Source organism: Cervus elaphus, chromosome 28 (genome assembly GCF_910594005.1).
Source record: "Cervus elaphus chromosome 28, mCerEla1.1, whole genome shotgun sequence".
Classification (NCBI taxonomy): Eukaryota; Metazoa; Chordata; class Mammalia; order Artiodactyla; family Cervidae; genus Cervus; species Cervus elaphus.
The window spans coordinates 36,197,654-36,219,691 of NC_057842.1; the positions used below are offsets into that span (position 1 = coordinate 36,197,654).

Here is a 22,038-nt window from a genome sequence, read left to right on the forward strand (position 1 = left end):
GTTATCTTGTAACCTTGAGGCAAAAACAGGTCTTTGTCACCTTCCATAGTTAGGAGTTTGGCACGCTGTAACATTATAAGCCCTTGATTGATGATGTAATAGAGTGCTACTCAGTCAGGCCTTAGATAGTGGGTATTGTGGATTCGTGTAATGCCTTAGGACCCAACCTGGGAATTCATTCATAAAGACCTCTGAGTCTAGTGTCTCCTCTTAAATTAGGCGTTGGAATCTTGACGGGAAAACGACTACGACTCCCAGAATGCACTACGACCCAGATTAGCGTGCAGAGGTTCATGCTGGGATTCCTTCTCTTCCGGGGAAAAGAGGAAAAGCTTTTTTGAATTTGCGTCTGGAGGCTGAGGCTTTTCAGAGTCGCTGGTTCTCTTCTCGGTTAACCGTGAGTCTCTGGGTAAAAAGAAGGGCCTACCTCAGTTTTTCAGGCCTGGAAAGGTAATCGACAGCGCGCAGCACTCCTTTGCCCGCGAGCCAGACGGCATCTGCTGCGGCATCCGAAGAGGAAGCCAAGCATAGGGCTGTGTGACAGCGGCCGGCTCGCCAGGCCGGTAGGAACTGACCATCCCAGCCCCGAATCCCTAGGCCCAACGCTTTGACCCAGTTAGTATCGGGACTGGTTTCATGTCCTGGCCTTGGGACGTTGCCATGGACCTTTAGGCAGGCTCCGGCACCTCTCGCCGACCTCCACACATCTATCATCCACTTGCTCTGATCTAAGTGTTGGGGAGCTCAGGCCCACTCTTCTGGGTCTAGCTGTATCGCGGCCCGGGAAAAGAAGAAACTTCTCTGGGTGTCCTGTTCTTTGCACTGGTGGTTTGGGAGAATTTACATCAAAATCAGAGACTTTTCACTTGTCTGAGGAAAAAGGGGGTGGGGGGAAAAGAGGAAGTTGGGCGATCTTACAAAACTAAGTTTATTTAAATGGTGGGGATAGTTTCCTTATTTTCACTTTCTGTTTGTTTTAAAACAGTTTCTAGCTGAAAGATAGTCTAGATAGTAGAAAGGTTGTGACTGTGCTTGCTTTTAAAAAACGTCTTAGCAAAATCACTTTTGTGTCATAGCCAGAACTTTGTAAAACCCAGAAATGACTGCTGATTCAGTACAACACATTTTGAAGGCCGGACCTCAGATAGGTGAGGTGTCTCATCTAAAATTATGAAACCTGAGATTATAACCCACTTCTCTTGACTCTGGAATCAGTGCTCTTTTTAACTCTGCTCACTGTGCTTTTATATTTTGGTTGGAGAGTGCAGCTCTGGAGCCTGACTGGGTTAGCATTTTTGGCTCACCATTTTTTGGTGCTGGTGACTTTGAGCCAGTTTCCTTCATTTAGAATGATCATGTGTGCCCAGTCAATTCAGTGCTTACAACCACATGGACTATAGCCTGACAGGCTCCTCTGTACATGGGATTTTCATGGCAGGAACACTGGAGTGGGTTGCTGTGCCCTCCTCTACGGGATCTTCCCGACCCAGGGATCCAACCTGCGTCTCCTGCATTGCTGGTGAATTCTTTACCGCTGAGCCATCAGTGAATCCCAGAATGATAGTAATGGTGCTTAAATTAGTTTGACATGTAAAACTCTTTAACTGTTAACTGCTATTATGAAATTTGTTTATTTGTGCAGCTCATTATTAATAACTTTAAAAAGTTTTTGTATTTAGATATATTGGTTGATAAGGTTTCTTCTCTTTGTTTTCTCTTACTTGGCTTATTTTACCTGGGCGAGTTTATATATGTTATTTTTTCTTCACCTCAGTCCAGACACACTTTGAAATTTTTGAAAAATTGTTTATTTTAATATGCAGTATCATTGCCTTTGTTTAGGGATTCCTTGACGGCTCAGACAGTAAAGAGTCTGACCCAGGGCTCCATCCCTGGGTCAGGAAGATCCTCTGGAGAAGGAAATAACAACTCACTCCAGTATTTTTGCTTGGAAAATCCCATGGATAGAAGAGCCTGATGGACTACAGTCCACAAGAGTCAGACACGACTGAGCATCTTCACTTTCGCTTTGCCTTTGTTTTATCCAAACTATAAACTTGAAATACAGTAGTGAAGATTTGGTTGAGATTTATAAATAAATTCGTATATTTGAGGAACAGTAAGGACACTGAAGATGGAGGAGCCTGGTAGGCTGCAGTCCATGGGGTCGCTAAGAGTCGGACAGGACTGAGCGACTTCACTTTCACTTTTCACTTTCATGCATTGGAGAAGGAAATGGCAACCCACTCCAGTGTTCTTGCCTGGAGAATCCCAGGGATGGAGGAGCTGGTAGGCTGCCGTCTGTGGGGTTGCGCAGAATCGGACACGACTGAAGTGACTCAGCAGCAGCAGCAAGGACATTGAAAATTTCTTCATCTAAATAATCTAGTTATAAATAACAAATATAGTTGTTCCAAATCCTTTTATAAAATGTATTTTCTTGTTTTTCAGCTCTTACTTTCTAACATAAATAACATGTATTCTAACATAAATAAACATTGTATTCTTTTCTAGTTACCTGCTCTACCATGCTATCTTGTGATATTTGTGGTGAAACAGTAACCTCAGAACCAGACATGAAGGCTCACCTCCTAATTGTTCACATGGAAAATGAAGTTATATGTCCATTTTGCAAGTTGTCAGGTGTGAATTATGATGAAATGTGTTTTCATATTGAAACTGCTCATTTTGAGCAAAATGAACTAGAAAGAAACTTTGAGAGGATCAATACAGTACAGTATGGAACTTCTGATAACAGGAAGGACAGCAGCCTACAGTGTAGAGCAGACATTAATTCAGGTATTCATTCAGCTTGTGCATCTAATCAGCCGAAGACTTCAGCTCAAAGCCTGCCAAAGGATGGTACTTTAAAACATAAAGACTTTTATTCGGAGAACTTAACTGAATCTAGAAAATTCCTGAAAAGTATGGAAAAACAGCCTGACCGAACCGAACTTAAAGAATCAATTTATGAAACAATGTACAGTCCTCCTGAATGTCCATTCTGTGGAAAAATAGAAGATAATAGTCAAGATATGGAAACTCATGTGAAAACAAAGCATGCTGATCTTTTAGACACTCCATTAGAAGGTAAAGTATTCATTTTATATAATAAGTAGCATTAGTCTCAATTTAATGTGTAGTATCCCAAAAGTTGGTTTGTAAATAAGATTACTACAAATGTGTTTTTAATTTCAGTTTATAGCATTGCTCATTTGCCATTACTATAATATGAAACTACTATAATGGCAAAGAGTTTTGATGCAAACAATACATGTTTCATCTACTTCGAAAGTAGCTGTAGAAACTTTCTGAGGAGAAGTAGACTCACAGTCTAGTTTCCAGAGGAAGAAAGTGAAAATGAAAGTGTTAGTTGCTCAGTCCTGTGTGACTCTTTGTGATCTCATGGACTGTAACCTACAAGGTTCTTCTGTCCATGAAATTCTCTAGGCAAGAATACTGGAGTGGGTTACCATTTCCTTCTCCAGGGGATATTTCCAACCCAGGGATGGAACCTTGGTCTCTTGCGTTGCAGGCAGATTCTTTACCATTGAAGCCACAGGGAAGACCAGTTTCCAGAGGGTATTCTTTTATTTACCACCAGGCCAGTGGCATCTGGATCGTCTGGGATTCTGATTTTCTGTTACTGAGTTCTACTATGATTCTTTTTTGATTAGAGAGCAAACTTTATGATTTAAGTTCTTTTGAATTTGTTGAAGTTGTTGAAATTTGTTTTATGGCCTAAGATATGGGATGTGGTCTGTCTTAGCACATGTTCACATGTTCCATAGACATTTGAGGAAAAAAAAATGTATATTCTGCTGTTGTTGGATCAAGTGTTCTATATTTGTCAGTTACAGTGTGTTGTTTGATTGTGTTCAGATCTTCCATGTACTTATTGATTTCCTGTCTAGCTGTTCTACCAGTTTTTGGATGGAGGTTAAAGTTCCCAATCATGATCTCTGTATATCTATATATCCCAGTATATTTGTCTGTTTTTCCTTTAGGCTCTATCAGACTTGTTTCATGTATGAGGCTCTGTTGTTGGTGCATACACATTTAGAATCATGTGTCTCTTTGATACTGTTGATTTTTAGGAATAATTTATATATTGTGGATGCACGTCCTTTATTGGATTTTGCAAATTTTTTTTGCAAATATTTCACAGATATTTTCTCCCAGTCTGAGACTTGTCTTTTCATTCTCTTAACAGTGTCTTTCACAGATCAGAAGTTTTTACTTTTAATGAAGTTTGCCTTATTTGATTTCTTTTTTCATGGGTGGTGCTTTTGGTGTTGTATCAAAACTCTGCCAAACCCAAGGTCACCTTTCCCATGTTATCTTCTAGAAGTTTTGAATTTTACATTTAAGTCTGATTCATTTGAATAATTTTTATGAAAGGTTAAGGAGAGGGCATATATTTGTGTTTTGAATTTTAATAAATGCTATTTTTTAAGGAAGTTTCGGGTTTACAGTAAAATTGAATAGAAAGTACAGAGAGTACCCAAGTACCCCCGTCCCTGTATCCTCATAAACTCCTCTGGCATTCAACAACCAGCCCATACCAAGTGATACATTTGTCAAAGTCAGTGAATCTACATTGATGGCAATATCACCCAAAGTCCATGTTTATATTAGGGTTCACTCTTGGTGATGTACACAGGTTTTGACAAATGTATAATGACATCAACCCACCATTTAGTATTTAGTATCATACAGAATAGCTTCACTGCACTGAAAATCCCCTGTGCTCCACCTGTTCATCCTTCCCTCCCTGTGGCCACTGGCTACAATTGATCTTTTTATTGTCTCCATATTCTTGCCTTTTCCAGAGTGTCATATAATTGGAATCATATGCCATGTAGCTTTTTCATATTGGTTTATTTCACTTAGCAATGTGCATTTAAGATTCCTCCGTCTTTTTATGGCTTAATAGCTTTTTTTTTTTTTTACATTGAATAATCATCTTTTGGATGTTCCACAGTTTTTCTGTTCACCTACTGAAGGTCCCTTTGTTTGCTTCCAAGTTTTGGCAATTATGAATAAAGCTGCTATAAACTGTACTGGCTTTTGTGTGGACAGTAGTTTTCAATTCATTTTGGTGAACACAAGGGAATTTGTGATTTTGGATCATGTAATAATAGTGTGTTTGGTTTTATAGGAAATTGCCAGACTTTTTCAAAGTGATTGGACCATTCTGCATTCCCACCAGCAGTGAATGAGAATTCCTGTTGCTCGTGTCCTTGCCAGCATTTGCTGTTGTCAGTGATTTTGTTGTTGTTGTTCAGTCACTAAGTCACATCCAACTCTTCGTGACCCCCATGAACTGTGGCACACAAGGCTTCCCTGTCCTTTGATATATCCCTGAGTTTGCTCAAACTCCTGTCCATTGAGTCAGTGATGCCATCCAACCATCTCATTCTCTGTCACCCACTCCTCCTCTTGTCCTCAGTCTTTTCCAGCATCAAGGTCTTTTCCAAAGAATGGCTCTTCATATCAGGTGGCCAATGGCCAAAGTATTGGAGCTTCAGCTTCAGCATCAGTCCTTCCAATATGTTCAGGGTTGATTTCCTTTAGGATAAACTGGTTTGATCTCCTTGCTGTCCAAGGGACCATCAGAAGTCTTCTCCACCACCATAGTTCAAAAGCATCTATTCTTCAGCACTCAGCCTTCTTTATGGTCCAACTCTCACATCCACACATAACTAGGAAAAACCAGAGTTTTGATCACACAGATTTTGACTATCCAGATTTTGGTTATTCTAATATGTATGTAGTGTTGTTTTATTTTAATTTGTAATTTTCTAATAACATCTTCCATACCCAGTATCAGCTAGGTCTTGGTCTTATAGAGGTACCATTTCTTGGGCAAGTTGTACCTGTCTGTCTGCAATGCTGGTTAATGGATGCAGCTCTTTGATCTTATGCTCCCAACTAGGGCATTTGATCCCAGTGTCCAGCTTTATGCTGAATGCTTGAATTCTGCATATCACCACTTAGTTTGGAGGGTACTGAGAATCCAGCCTACAAAATCCATTTCTAGACTGACCACTACTTACCATGTGATTTCCCTTTCTACTTCTCTTATTTTGACTACAGAGCTGAATATTTATTGTTAATGTTTTCTTTCACTGTAGTGATAAGAGGTTTGTGCTTATGCTCAGTCTTTCATCTAGAAGTAGAAAATTGCTTTGAATCTAACTACAAAGCGCTTTTACTTAATAAAGTTAGTGAGTAGTAGACAGTCTTTGACTTGATATGAAAAATCTAAAGATTTTAAAAATAAAATCAACTAAATTATATCTCTGATACAGACTGTAATCAACTACTCTATGACTGCCCTATGTGTGGGCTTATTTGTACAAACTACCATATTCTGCAGGAACACGTTGACTTGCATTTGGAAGAAAGCAGCTTTGGACAAGGTACGACTATATGTTTAAAGATAAGGATGTTATGATTTAATTTCTACTTCCTAGGACATTATCTACTTTTTAGATTAGTGTTATAGAGGGGAAGAAAACACATTGGTTAAAAATAAATCTGTCCCTTAAAAAATTTTAATACAGCTTCAACTTGTCAAAAATTTTTCACAGAAAAGATTGTAAAGGATTAACTGGTGTGACCAACAATTGAATTAGGGGTGTACATCCAAGGTTTTGACCCAGAACATCAGAAGATAATGACACATTGTACCATTTTTAAAATCTTTTTGATTTGAAATTTGAGGCCATTGTTTTAGCAGCTGGAATTAATTGAATTTAACATCTTATTAGTAAAAATTGTTCATGAACTCAGAAGCTGCCATATGGCACATGTAATTTTAAAAAGAATGTGAAGTATGTGACTTCAAAGTTTTTCAAGTACATTTTCAACTACTCTTCTAGCTTCTTTATTACCACTGACTAGTTTTATAAGAGATTCTAAAATTTTCTTCTGTTCCCCTATCTTTTTTGCTAGTGACATTGATTAAGTAATCATGATGGTGCCTTAGAAGTGGAAAGATCCTATATGAGTTTCACAATTCCATTGAAACAAAATATAAAGTAGACCAAAAGAGAAACCAATTGTGTTCTACTGGATATCAGTTTCTTAAGGTACATAGATATCTCCTGTCAATGCAGAGGTTTGTAGTATTCATTATCAACGATCCTAGTACCAGTTAGTGATGTCCATGGATAGCATTATACCGACCACTCAGCCTAATACCAAGATGAGAATTGCTGGAGTAAAGATGGAACAGTTCTTCACTGTGTTGGTTCTTTACTAATTACTGTGGAAGAATAACTCTGAAGTTGAGTTTCTGATAATTCTTTGTTTATGATAAGCTTTGTATGCTGCTGCTGCTGAGTCACCACTGAGCCCCCAGGGAGACCCAAGCTTTGCTTGGATACATGAGTTACTCTGTAACCTCCATAGGCTTACACATGGGCTGTGTGTACTCCATAGGCTGGAGTCTGAGGTGAATCTGAGCAAATCACTGTAGACAGCCTCATAAGTATGCTAAAAATCAGTATTGGATTGCATATCTCCACCAGTAGAGGTGGGGACCAGTTAGGAAGAGGTATCAGAGGCTGAGAGATTTGAAGGGAAAGAAAGAATATTCAGATACATAATTAAACCAACAAATTGGGAGGTCAAGGAGATGCTAGCCAGAGGGCACTGAATAATGGATGTGTAGGACACTGGATAGAGAGAAAAATGGGCAAGTTATACTATTTGCTTGAGGTCAGACATTAGGTTATGATCTAATATCTGTACTTTGCTCACTTGTTTTTTTATTCTCTTAATTATTTCCACATACCGCCCCCCGCCCCCACCAAGTATTTCTCTTAAAAACCAATCTGCCTTATATGTATTTATGAGGGGCACCACTCCAGGGTGCTACTTAATTTCTCTTAAGTTTTGGTTTCTTCAATAGATAATAATACTTCCTAACTGTTATGAAGATCCAAATGAGATAATTGATGATAATTAATGAGAAGTGTTTGTCACAGCCTAAACATTCAGTGAATATTAGTGATTTAAGTGGAGGTTGTACCCTTATAGAGGCAGCTTAAGTTCTGCTGGATTTATACTCAGTGTTTCTGTGACATCATAGTCATGAATAAATGGCAAAATAATAGCCTTTACTCCATTTAAAAAATGTGTACTAACATATAAGTGAGCCTTGATTGCAGTCTTTTATTCTAAACATTAAAAATATATAATAGGTGTGAATAGAGTGCAGTGTTCTAGAGATCTAGAGTTGGCTCAACAGCTTCAACAAGAAGAAGACCGAAAGAGGAGATCTGAAGAATCAAGACAAGAAATGGAAGAATTTCAGAAGCTGCAGGTACAAAGATTAATAATAATCATATTATTTTGGTTTAGTTAGAGTTCTTGTTTTTCAGACATGCTGTTAAGACTTCAGCCTATTATTTTTGTCTTTATTTAATACAAAATTTTTTTACATATATTTTTTATAGTTCATAACAACCACCATTCATAAGTATGCATTTACATACTGGGGTAAACACTTCTTTTAAAGTGGCAGTCCCCAACTTTTTTGGCACCAGGGACCAAGACAGTTTTTTCATGGACCTGGAGTGGCAGGGGGAATGGTTTCAGGTTGATTCAAGTGCATTTTATTTATTATGCTGCTGATGATCTGACAAAAGTTTCAGACAGTGATGGAAGTGATGGGGAGCGGCTGTAAATACAGGTAAAACTTTGCTCACTCACCTCCTGTTAATCTCCGGCTATGCGGCCTGGTTCCTAACAGGTCATGAACTGGTACCGGTCTGTGGCCCTGGGGTTGGGGACCCTGATGTAAAGTATCTTACAGTCTTCCATACTCCATGAAGTTATTGTAGATTTTTTTTTTGAACGGCAGATGAAGAAATGGAAACAGAGTGCTTATGTAGCTTAACTGGTTCAGGATTGGGCAGTATTAAATGGTGAAGCGTACTTTTAAACCTATGTTAATGGAGAAAACTAAGAAATTGAGACTCAGAATTGTAAATGTTTGTATAAATACTTAAAACATAAACTTAGAATTAACGTCTCTTGAGCCTTAAATTCTTTTAGTGACTGCAGTTCAGGAATTTAGAAAGAACCATTTTTAATGGAAAATGCTTTTTTATGAAGTTTGAGCCAATCTTAGGTGAATGGTAGTATCTACTGAACTAAACTGGTAGCTTTTATATTTTATCAGCTTTTTCTACTCTTTTCAGTCTTAACTTGCTGTAGACTATGTAGTCATTTGCTAATAATGCTTATAGATTTTAAATGTTCTTTTTGTATGTGCTTATAGGATAATGGGTGAATAAAAAGGGTTTATTTATGAATGAATAGGTTTGAAAATGTTCAATTAAACAGGTTTGTGTACCTGATGTCTTCTTAAAGCCTTTAATGTACTAATATGCAGTGTACATATCATACTCTTCCTGAACTTGTTTGACCTTTAACTTTTTTTCCTCTCATTTCTTGCACATGGCTATTCTTTCTTTAGAATATTTAATTTAAGCTATTTTTCTCACCTGTGGCTCATCTATTTGCATAATTATTTTCCCATCAAGATTCAGAGGAAAAAAAAGTTGACTTTTCCTGTATCTTCTCTACCTTATATTATCAATACAAAAAGTTTTCAGTGTTTAAGGGAGTATAAGTTTATTATGTAACTTTGCAGGTTAGTTGTTTAGATCTCAGAAATATTTTTGTAGGAGCTGTTTTAACATACTATTTTAGATTTTCTGTCAGTGTGAAAAAACATAGTTCATTTACTGCATAGAATGAATACCTGAGTGAATTGTGGATTACGTAGGCCTTTTTAGGCTAGCCTAGGAACCAAGTAACAAGTACAGGTTCCTTGACAGGTTGTCTTGAAAAAAATCAGCAGTATGGTCAGAACTCATCTGCTTGTCACATTACCATTAGTAGGAAGATTGGATTCTCTACTTTCCCTACTTCAAGGAAAGCAAGTCTCTTGCCATGATGGTTGTTTGTAGAGAAAGGCTCTCTACAAAATCCTGTTACTAACTCAGGGATTTTTTTGTTGTGTTATCATTTTTCATAAAAATCTGTAAGTTGGCTCATATAGAAGTCTAGAAACCAGAATGTTTCAAAATATATTTCCAGATACATAAAATAGTGATAAATTTCTCACCTCATTGATGTAAAGGGACATAAAAATTAAGTCATTTGTTTTTATGTTCAATAGAGACAATATGGTTTAGATAATTCTGGAGGGTACAAACAACAGCAGCTACGAAATATGGAGATAGAAGTAAATAGGGGAAGAATGCATCCATCTGAATTTCATAGAAGAAAAGCTGATATGATGGAATCACTAGCTATTGGTGTTGATGATGGAAAAACAAAAACGTCTGGTGAGTATTTAAACATCCAAATCATGGTTTTAATACTGCATACATCACTGAAGTAATAGGATTATTTGAATTGTGCTTGATTTTCACAACCCACAGTTTATATAGTTTTAGGTGAGACCATATATTCAAAGAATTTTTTGGTGTGTTGTTTTAAAACTCCTGAACTTTTATTTTTATAGTAAATGATTCACTTTTATCTTGTATCAATTTACTTGACATTTGAAAATGGACCTTTGAGAATAGTTTTTATTGAGAGCTTACTATTTTCCAGACAATTGCTGTCTAGTAGAATGTAAGTGAACCACATAAATAATTTTAAATTTCCAATAGTCACATTAGAAAAATTAAAAAAGGCTAGATGAAATTAATTTTAATATTTTTCCAGTATGTCCAAAATATATTTCAATGTGTAATCAGTATTAAAAATTATCAGTGCAGTATTTTGCAATCTTTGTACATTCTTTAAAATCCAGTGTGTATTTTAGTTTGCAGACTATCTGAGTTTGGACAAGCCACATTTCAGGTGTTCAGATAACCATATGCAAATAGTTTCTGCCATATTGTTCAGTATAGTTTTAGACACTAAGACCTTTATATATATTGTATCATGTAACTCTCAAAAGAAAAATCTTGTGTATTAGATTTTTCTAGATGAGGAAATTGTGACTTAGAGAGGTTAAATTACTTTCGTAAGGTAAGGTTGGGCTTCCCAGGTGGCGCTAGTGGTAAAGAACCTGCCTTCCAATGCAGGAGACATAAGAGAGACAGTTTCAATCCCTGGGTTGGGAAGATCCCCTGGAGAAGGGCATGGCAACCAACCCGCTCCAGTATTCTTGCCTGGTAAATCCCATGAACAGGAGCCTGGAAGGCTACAGTCCAGAAGGTTGCAAAGAGTCAGACGTGACTGAAGCAAATTAGCACAAGGTGAGGTTGCGTAGCTAGTTATTGGCCCAGTTGGTATTCACAATCACATCTGCCTTGTTCCAAAGAATGTATTTTTTCCTAATATTGTCCACATTTTTAAAAACAATATCTGTTAATATAGTTAAAAAAGATTATATGGAAACAGCTTTGTTCCTGCCACCCAGTCTTTATGAAACTTATGTATTTTAAACCCCTTGTGTACCCCTCTTTGATTTCTAATTTCTCCTCCTCCACAAAGGGAATCATCATCCCGAATTTATCAGTCTCATATATGTTTTAGTAATTTTATCTTGTATGTAAGTTTCCATAATAATATATAATCTTTTAATATTTTAAACAATGTGTAAGTTGGTGTACAATGTGTATGCTCTGATTGGATTTGCTTAAATATGTTGATTCTTAGAACTGTGCTGCTTTCACTTTGCTGAATAGAATTTGCTTTTGTGACTTACGTTGTTTCCAGTGTTTTATTCTTAAAAATTATGCACAGGTTTCCTCCTCAAAAGTTTCTTTAACATCCAGACTAGAAATACTAGGTTAAAGAGCATTTGCATAATTAATTTTGTTAAGAGTATTATGAAGTTGTTTTCTAGAGCATTTGTAACCTACATTAGGTCAGTGTGTTTTGACTCACACTTTATATTGTGACTCTTTTAAGTTTTTGCTATTTAATGGTGAGCTACATCTCTTAATTGTATTTCTCTGATGACTCCTGAGCTCGTTTCTTCTGTAAATAACCTAGTCCGTTTTCTCGTCTCTGTTGGGTTGTTTGTCTTTTTCTTAGTGATTTTTGAAAGTCCATTAAGTATTCAAGATATTAATTCTTCGTTGATTATATGAGGAGCAGTTTTCTTCTTCAAATCTATAATTTGCCTTGAACCCAGGTCTCCCGCATTGCAGGCAGATTCTTTACCCGCTGAGCCACAAGGGAAGCCCAAAAACACTGCAGTGGTAGCCTGTCCCTTCTCCAGGGGATCTTCCCGACCCAGGAATTGAACTGGGGTCTCCTGCACTGCAGGCAGATTCTTTACCAACTGAGCTATCAGGGAAGCCCACATTTTGTATATGGTGTCTTTAATTAGGCAGAATTATAAATTTGAATGTAATCAGGTTTCTCAATCTTTCCCTTTACTTGTGTCTTAAGTGTCTTATTTAAGAAATTCCTTCATCTTTGATATCATAAACATATCCCTTTATATTGTCTTTAAATATTTATAACCTTAAAATTGATAACCAGCAAGGACCTACTGTATAGCACAGGGAACTCTGTTCAATATTATAGTCGTAATGGGAAAAAGAATTTGAAAAAGAACAGAATTATGTATGACTGAATCACTTTGCAGTATACCTGAAATTATCACATTGTTAATGTTAATCAACTATACTCAATATAAAATAAAAAGTTAAAAAAATTATATATATATATATACATAAAAACAATTCCTTCATGTAGATCTTGGTATTTTTTTATGCCAATTGGAAGTAATTATATCACATAAAAATCAACTCACTGTGATAAACCATAATGAAGTTTTTAAATTGGGAGCAAATTGATTAGAACTGAGCAGAGAGAATGATGTCCAGCAGAATGTATAATAAAATGAAGAGATAAGGACATTCATTCAGCAGTGTACTTTTTTTTTTTCCCCATTTATTTTTATTAGTTGGAGGCTAATTACTTTACAATATTGTAGTGGTTTTTGTCATACATTGACATGAATCAGCCATGGATTTACATGTATTCCCCATCCCGATCCCCCCTCCCACCTCCCTCTCTACCCGATCCCTCTGGGTCTTCCCAGTGCACCAGCTCCGAGCACTTGTCTCATGCATCCAACCTGGGCTGGTGATCTGTTTCACCCTAGATAATATACGTTTCGATGCTGTTCTCTCGAGACATCCCACCCTTGCCTTCTCCCACAGAGTCTGAAAGTCTGTTCTGTACACCTGTGTCTCTTTTTCTGTTTTGCATATAGGGTTATCATTACCATCTTTCTAAATTCCATATATATGTGTTAGTATACTGTATTGGTCTTTATCTTTCTGGCTTACTTCACTCTGTATGATGGGCTCCAGTTTCATTCATCTCATTAGAACTGATTCAAATGAATTCTTTTTAATTGCTGAGTAATATTCCATGGTGTATATGTACCACAACTTCCTTATCCATTCGTCTGCTGATGGGCATCTAGGTTGCTTCCATGTCCTGGCTATTATAAACAGTTAAGCAGTGTACTTTCATGTGCTAGGCCCTGCAGATGCAGAAATGAAAAAGGCAAACAATTTCAATTCAGCATAATAAGTAATATGCTAGTGTTAGGAACCTTGCATTGTGTAAAACAAGCAGGACAATAACTAAGACTATGTCAGTAAAAAGGTAGAAGATGGAATTGGCAGGATTTACATATGCTCTTGAGAAAGAGGTTGATACTGGAAATGTATGAGACATCCATGAAAGGTGATACCCTTCTAAGCCTTCTAAATCTCTTTTCCACTTTAGGAGTTATGGAAGCACTTTACAGGTATTATCAGAATGCTGCCACAGATGTGAGGCGTGTGTGGCTTTCTGCAGGAGTGGATCACTTTCATTCATCTTTTGGTGATAAAGGTTGGGGTTGTGGTTACAGAAATTTCCAAATGCTGCTTTCATCATTATTGCAAAATGATGCTTATGGTGATAGCTTGAAAGGTATGTGAAATACAGACTCTGAATTTACCATTTATTAAAATACACATGATGTGGAATAATTAATATGTAGTATGCATATTAAAATTAATAGCTTTAATAAAAATGTATTTTAGTGGATATTTACATTAAAAATCTTCATTCTGGTTATAGAAAGAGAAAATGATATAGTAGATGTCAGAAATAGTTGTCTTAAAAATGATAGCTTCTTGTAGAATATGTGATGTACTGCTAAATATTATTCAGTACTTTAGTAATTGTCATATTACATGTTTGCTTTGTATAATTTTAGATATGTCAGTTCCTTGCATTCCAAAAATTCAGTCTATGATTGAAGATGCTTGGAAGGAAGGTTTTGATCCCCAGGGTGCCTCTCAGCTTAATAACAGGTTACAGGGAACAAAGGCCTGGATTGGAGCATGTGAAATATATACCCTTCTCACCTCCCTGAGGATAAAGTATGTACCTAAAAAGCCAAGTTAATGTTATTGTCATATCTAGGAAGTTTTTGTTCTTTGTGTTTTTTATCAAAGGGATGGTTTAAAAATAAGATTTAAGTGGCATTAATAAAATGAAAGTCTTACAATGAAAACCAGCCACACATACCCTGTTTCTTGCTCTTCTGTATTCTCAAGTCTTATTTCTTAGAGACGCTGTCACTTTCATTGTTTTTAAATAAGATGCTTTCATGGCTTTTTCTTGGTTTGTCAGCTTTAGGCATTGTCTGTTGCATTCTCCTTATATCTCCCACCTGTTTCTCCTCACTTTCTATAATACGGTTAAATCTCAGTTTTTATTAAGGTAGAGTCAACTATGTAAGTATTATTCACTGATGATTTTATGTCTTTCCTGAAAAGCTTTTTAAAGCTTTCCCTAAGAATCGCCTTTCCTTTTCCCTTTTACTGTTTGACTGCATCATGCTCACGTTTTTACAGATAACTCCACTTACGTAATCTGAGGTACTCCTGATTCCTGGAGATATTTTTCCTGAAGCCCATTGTCCTCTTCTGTAGTCTGGATTGTTTGCTTCTAGATCCTTTCCATAACTCTAATCGTGTTGTATTTCTTCACTCTGTTGAATTGGATCCTGGAGTTTTTCCTGGATTCCATGTCTTTCTCGTTTTTGGATTATTCTCTTTTACTTGAACACTTCTTTTATTAGCTTCCTAAGAAAGGATGCCTAGTCTTATTACTGAGTGATAGTTTGTGTTGCTGTATTATTCTTAACTCAAAATCATTTATGAATCAGATTTTGTCGTTCCTCTACTGGCTTCTCACAATCAGTATTACTTAATGAGAAGGCAAGACGTACGTGGAGAATCCCGTGGACAGAGGAGCCTGGTGGGCTTCAGTCCATGGGGTCGCAAAGAGTTGGGTATGACTGAGGGACTAGGCACATAGTGGATAAGAGCTTAGACGTTTTGAAGTGAAGTTGCCTACAGCTGATTCTAGCTCTCTGCTTACTAGCTCTATGACTTGACTTGTTCGTACCCTAGTTTCACCATTGAAAAAAGAACATGTAAATAGTGACTGCTTCACAGAGTTGTAGTGATAATATAGTGCTTAAGACTGTGACTGGCATGTAGTAAGGGCTTAAGGGTTCACTGTTGTTTGATGAGTATGATCTCTCCATTTTCTTTATTTTGCTTTCTTGCACTCCTGTTTGTTGGCCTCTGAACTTTTTTGACTTTTTGAGTTCACTGGTCGTGTATCACTTTTTGATCTTTGCTTTTTGTTTTACTATCTGGATTCTCAACTTTATCTCCTCACTACTTTATTGAAATTTTTATTTTAACAATAATGTTTTTCAATTTTAAGGAGTAATTTCATAGCCTCACAGCCTTTTATGGTTGTAAAATTTTTCTATTCTTTGCATTTTTGTTTCCTCCATGTTAAATTAGTTTCATGTCTATTTATTTTAGTGTGTTCGTTTAGAAGACTTTCTTCTAACTTTTAAAAGTCCTTACTGTTTTTCCTAAAGTGAAGAATGCAGCACTAAAAAAGCTGATTGGCAGTCCTGTAGGGTTTCATAGAGCTTGTAGTTGAGAAAACTTCGTTTCTGTGGTGGAAGATTGCTGTGTGGTTGGAGACTGTCAACTATTAGTATAAGAGAGAGGTCTTTTCTCAGAGTCCATTCTTGCCTGTAGTTCCTCCATCAGTAGAGGTGAGGAGTTGATTATTGATTTGCTCTATTTATTCAACCTTCCAATTAATCTCTGTTTTCAGCCTCAGTACTACCCTACCCAATACCTGGTATTCATTAAACTTCTGTCCTCTTTTGGGTTTTAAGAAAGTTGTCTCTATTTATTTGTATTCGCTTTTATGTTTCCTCTCTCCTGCTATCCATTTTCCAGAAATGTGTGCCTGTTTCTTGTCGGTCCCTATTCTTTTTCTCCATAGGTGTTGAAATCATTTTCTCCTTCAGTATTATGTTCTTGGGCTTTCAAGAGGCATCAGAGATAAATGTTTATGATCATCTTTAATAGAAAGTTTGCCTTAAGCTTCATGACTGTATATTTCCTTTTATGTTTGTTTCCAAGTCATTTTGCCAGTGTTTTATATCATTTCTATATATGAGTTATATTCAGAAATAAAAATACTTCTTAAATTTTAAATAGAAAAATGAATGTGTGTATAATAACTTTCTTGAATTATTAAATTCAAAGGACTGTTTTGATGCCCTTTAAATTTTTCTTCTTTTCCTTTTTGACAGTCTGTTCACACCTTCAGATTATTTATACTATATCATGTTTTGAGCTTTTAAGTAATTTTTAAGGAAAGGGAAGTTTTTGTTTAAAGTACCTGATATATCAAGCTGTTTTCTTGGTACCTGAAATAAATTAGTTCTTTGTAAAGCCTTTTTATTACTATACCCTCAATTTGTTTACTAGTTATTTAAATGTCTTCCTTTTGCTGTCTATGAATTTATCCATAGAATACTATTCTAATTCTAAATCTAAACCTGTAGTCAACTGCTAACCCAAGATCTCTGTTCTTACTTTTTGATAGCTTCTCCAGAAATTCATTTCAATATTTAAAACTCAGGAGTAATCAGCTGAAAGTTATCAACCTTAAACTTGCTGATGCTGAAGATAGCAACTAGTACAATGTGGGTGTATTTGGAAACTTTATGGCCAAGCAAGACAAGAACAGGATATCTGTGCTATACTTTAAAGTGAAAATAAAGCTTTTAATTGTTTTTCCTTTCCTTTACACTCAGTCTTTTTAAAATAGTTGTTGAAAAGTGTAAATAATACTCCTGGTTAAAATAATTTGATTTATTCGTGGTTGACTTCCTCTTGAGGAGACAGTACCAGCATGATCTGTTGCCAAATAGTAGATAGATAGATGTATAGATGGGGGTACACACAGGTTTTCTGTGACCTTTACAGGTATTCTTTTCTTGTCTATTATTGAAATTTGAGAGAACTGACAGGAAAAATATTTAGGATATTTTTGATAGCTCCTTATGGCTGCTGAGGAATCAAAAATCAACTTTTAATTAATCATCAGGTTTAGAGACTTTAGAATAAAAGTCCCCATGTCTCAGGTTATATGTAGACTCTTTAAAATCAGGTATGATTCTCATTTACTACGAAGGGAGATTTTCTGTGTGAGAAAATTTTTGTAACTTTGCTAGCTGTCATCAACCTTATTTTTTTATCAACCTATTTAAAGAAATTCCTCCTAAAATAACAGTTTTCAGATAAATAATAAAATTTTATTTCTTCTTAGAAAAATAATGATGAAATAAAATTAATTAAAAATGTTTGCATTTTATAACTCCATTGATAAAAAAGTTTTAAAAATATTTTCTAAATAATCCATTTTGTCAATTTTTTTATAGATGCCGTATTGTTGACTTTCACAAGTCAACTGGTCCTTTGGGTACACACCCTCGCTTATTTGAATGGATATTGAGCTACTATGCTTCAGAGAGAGAAGGAAGTCCAAAAGTAGTGTGTACATCTAAACCTCCTATCTATCTTCAGCATCAGGGTTAGTATAATTTATAGATACTGAGTGTAACTTATAAGATGATTTATTTATATAAGACAACTAATTAGCTTTTGCTTTAGAGTATGTTAAGATTCTGATAATGAGAGAAGCATACTGACATTACTCTGATTTTTAGAGCTATATCGTCATCATAATACATTGCAGTAATGGGTGATATCCTTGATATCTGGGGGTACCTGATTCAGGGCTACCTCTTCCTTTATTGTTCATCGTTAATTTTTTTCAGGACTTTTCTCACTTCAATGAGGCCTTCTCTGACCACCCTTTAAAATTTTTTAGCTCATTTTTCTATCCCTCTCTAGCACTGGCGTTTCCTTACCCTCTTCCCTGCATTATTTTGCTTTAGCTAACATGTATAGACTTTATTCATTTACCTTGTTTATGGAGTATTTCTTCCTATTAGAATGTAAACTCCATGAAAGCAGACATGTTTGTTTCGTTTGCTTTTGTCTCACTAACTGCCTGGAACAGTGCCTGATGTATGGGTATTTCATGAAATATGTCAAGTGGATGATTTGGATTGACAGGAAGAAGGAGAAGTAAATGTTAGGAATTTCATTGTTTAGGATATAAGCTATAAAAATTAAGCCCTTCCCATTGAAATTTTCTTATATATAAATTAACTTTTGTTTACCTTTTGGTAAACCATGAGTTTTTGTTCTCCAGCAGTTAAATTTCAAATCCTTTTATCTGAGATCACTTGAATAAAAAGGACAATGGGATTAGGAAAGGAAACTAAAATATTTGGCATAGTAGAAGTAGAATATTTTGCCATGAAGCCTTTGGAAAACTAAAATTGAACAAAAGAAAACTGAAGGTTAGGAAGTAGAACTAAAGTTTTGTGTCTGAGAACTGAAAGAACTCAGATAACCAATATGTCAGAGGGACTGACTGTATTTATATTCAAAACACACATAAAAAGTATATATAGGGTGTCTATATATATGTGTGTATGTGTATAGTAACTTACACCTATATGTAGCTGCTCAAATAGGTATCTCTGTCACATTTATATACGTACTCTTTTTTTTATTTTTCTATAGGTCATAGTCGAACAATTGTTGGAATTGAAGAGAGAAAAAACCGAACATTATGTTTACTGGTATTTGATCCTGGATGTCCTTCTCGAGAAATGCAGAAACTCTTAAAGCAAGACATGGAAGTTAGCACTCTCAAGCAACTACGGAAGTTTGTGGGGAATTTAAAACATAAACAATACCAGATAGTGGCAGTAGAAGGTGTGCTTTCTTCAGAGGAGAAAATTGTAAGTATCTAAATTTTTCATGTGACGCTTGGACAGGTTGAACTTCAGAGTATAAAATTTTTAAGTTAAAAATCAATGTTATTCCTTTGTAACTCCTAACACCTCAGTCTATAACATTAGATTGGCAAAGATATGTTGTTGTTCACTACGTCATTTAATTCCAGAATGGACATCTTGAAATTTCACATGATACCCAAATATTGTCAAATACTTTGCTCAGAACTTCATAAAAATATTTAATTTTATAATACATAATTTAATTTTGATTATCAGGGGAGTAATGAAAATGGCAATAGTATGATAAGAAAGTCTAACTTAATCCAAGGAGTTCCAGCTCATATTGGTCTTAGTTGATTAAATGTGATTCTAGAGATTCCTGAGGCTCTGTGTTAGGCACTTGAATATATTGGATGTACTATTGGAGATATAATTATCACACTATTGACAGAATTAAGTTCTCTGAGGGACATGTTTTTCTTTTAGATTCAAGAACTGTTCATACACATAATACTTAGTGGATATATACAATTCCAGAAATTAACTCCAGTAGTGTTGTCTCTTTATCCCTTGCATTTAAGTGATGAGCAGTACATTATAGAAAAATTCCTAGGAAGTGGAACCCCTCCATTTGTATAAACAGAAGCTATATGGTAGCATATCAAATCTAGAAAATGCACAATTCTCTAATCCTGAAGAGAAAAAGTCCCTATTAGAGTACTCCACATTTGTTTCCCTCTAAAGAGAGAAGGGCTTCCCTTATGGCTCAGCTGGTAAAGAATCCTGCAATGTGGGAGACCTAGGTTCAATCTCTGGGTTGGGAAGATCCACTGGAGAAGGGAACACTTACCCACTCCAGTATTCAGGCCTGGAGAATTCCATGGACTGTATAGTCTGTGGGGTCACAAAGAGTTGGACACGACCGAGCGACTTTCACTTTCAAAGGGAGAAGAGACACCGCAGTAGAGAAGAGCAGTTATGAAGAATAATAGGATCATGAGGAAAGGACTAAAGTTGTTTGAAATGAGATCTCTTTCATTTAGAGAGAGTAATCTTTGTAGCCTCACAACTTGGGATATAAAGGCAAGGATTGTTGAAGAAGTTCTTCAATTTAATTATAAGTTTCTTTGCAAATGTTTGTGCAAAGAGGTTTCTTTGCAATGACTTAAATACAAAAATTGCATTCCTTTTTTTAACCCTATCATTTATTTGGCTGAATAAAGTTAGAAGTTAATTTTAACTGTTAGAAAAAGCAAGATGCTTTTTCACCAATATACAGATAACGTTTGAGATCATAGATGAGGTTAGATAACAAAGATGGAATTTAGCTGAGTGTTTTATTTGGCTGTTGTCCTTCTGGTCTTGAAAGTGAGGCGTTGGTGGTATTTCTCTGCTCATAGTCTCATCTTTATCTCTCCTTCCCTGTTTTTACTTGTCTCTCTGAGTTTCAGCCAGATTTTTACTTTTGATTCATTATTCCATAAAAAGGTGATATTTTAAAAAAATTTTTTGTGTTTTATCTTTATCTCAAATTTTCTTTAATTTTTTATGGCTTGACTTTTAAAATGATTTCCTAAATTTGAAGTTGTACTATTCCTTACAGGATTTTCATTATCTAGAAAAAAAATCCCAGATTTCAGTTTTTTTGATACTAGATGATAATGCATATTTTAATTAATTGACTTCTCACATACTTAACATTTTTAAAATTTCTTTTCAAGGCTAGGAGACAAGCTTCTCAAGTCTTTACAGCTGAGAAGATCCCTTGAAGAAGTCAGCATTGCAGTGATTGTGGAATTTTACTTTGTTTTCCAAATTCTGGTATTAACCTTAATGCAACATATGAATCTGTGGATTTTCTAAATACTCCATTTATGTTTTAATTTCTAAAATGCCTAAATTATACCTTTAGTGCTTCATTGTTTAGTAATTATTCCAATAAAATATCTTGCTTGCATTGTGAGTTTTGTATTTCTTGATTTATTCATGTTTTAGAAACTAGTTTTGTGTTATAGTCATATGACTATTTGTTGAGTTCTAACTCGTGTTAGGTATTCTCAGTATTTTGCATGTATTAATTAGCTTGATTTCCAAAATATTTTATAGTTCTATGAGATAAATACTGTTATTAGCCCCATGAGGAAGCTGAAACTTGCGAGATTAGTAATTTGCCCAAGAAAGTGGCCCTAATCCAAGATGTGAACCCAGACTGTCTCACCTCCAAGCTCTTACCATTAGAGCATTCTGCTTTATTCTGTTATTAATATATATGTAATGAAATTCCCTCCTCACTAGATAGAAAGAACCTTAATACTTCATAGGCATAGTTCTGAAAAGAGTAATTTGCTTTTGTTAAATATTTACACTCTTATATAACTGTGAGAGTCTTATGTTTAATGTGTCCTGTAAGAAGGAATCTTTCAGTTTCATGTTAGATTTGCGAGTTAAGGTTGAAGCAAGAATCTTATTCTGACCAGTTTTAAGCAGAAAAGAATTTGTTCAAATTATCAGAAGTTCTCAGAATCCGCAGGTAACTAGGGAACTATTCTAGAACAAAGGCAACAGTTGAGGCTAGAATATGGCCTAATAATAACAGGGGCAATCAGGTTAGGAGTCGAGGTAGAATGTCTGCTTAGATTTCAGATTCCAGAGAAGGCACATCTAATTAGTATGTGACCGTCTGCCATGGGTCAGAGGCACTTTCTCAAAAAGAAATCTGGGTAGATGAAAAAAGATATTAAAAAGGAGAAGCAGTAAGGGGCTGCTACCCCATTAAA

General features: G+C 35.7%; 1 protein-coding gene across 5 annotated transcripts; it reads left to right on the forward strand.

Moving 5' to 3' along the window:
* The first annotated feature begins 323 nt into the window (after nt 1-323).
* On the forward strand, nt 324-21,224 carry ZUP1 (zinc finger containing ubiquitin peptidase 1). Of its 5 annotated transcripts, none has more exons than XM_043890293.1 (11): nt 324-615; nt 1,077-1,148; nt 2,515-3,090; nt 6,315-6,425; nt 8,214-8,335; nt 10,202-10,370; nt 13,795-13,983; nt 14,273-14,438; nt 17,828-17,979; nt 19,044-19,264; nt 20,983-21,224. In XM_043890293.1, exons 2-11 carry the CDS (start codon nt 1,100-1,102, stop codon nt 21,028-21,030), a joined length of 1,803 nt encoding a protein of 600 aa, XP_043746228.1. In that variant the 5' UTR covers nt 324-615; nt 1,077-1,099; the 3' UTR covers nt 21,031-21,224. The 5 variants fall into 5 exon arrangements, with proteins under 5 accessions (XP_043746228.1, XP_043746229.1, XP_043746232.1 ...); XM_043890294.1 differs by having other exon boundaries at nt 325-563; XM_043890297.1 differs by lacking the exon at nt 6,315-6,425 and having other exon boundaries at nt 325-615.
* Nucleotides 21,225-22,038: the final 814 nt, after the last annotated feature.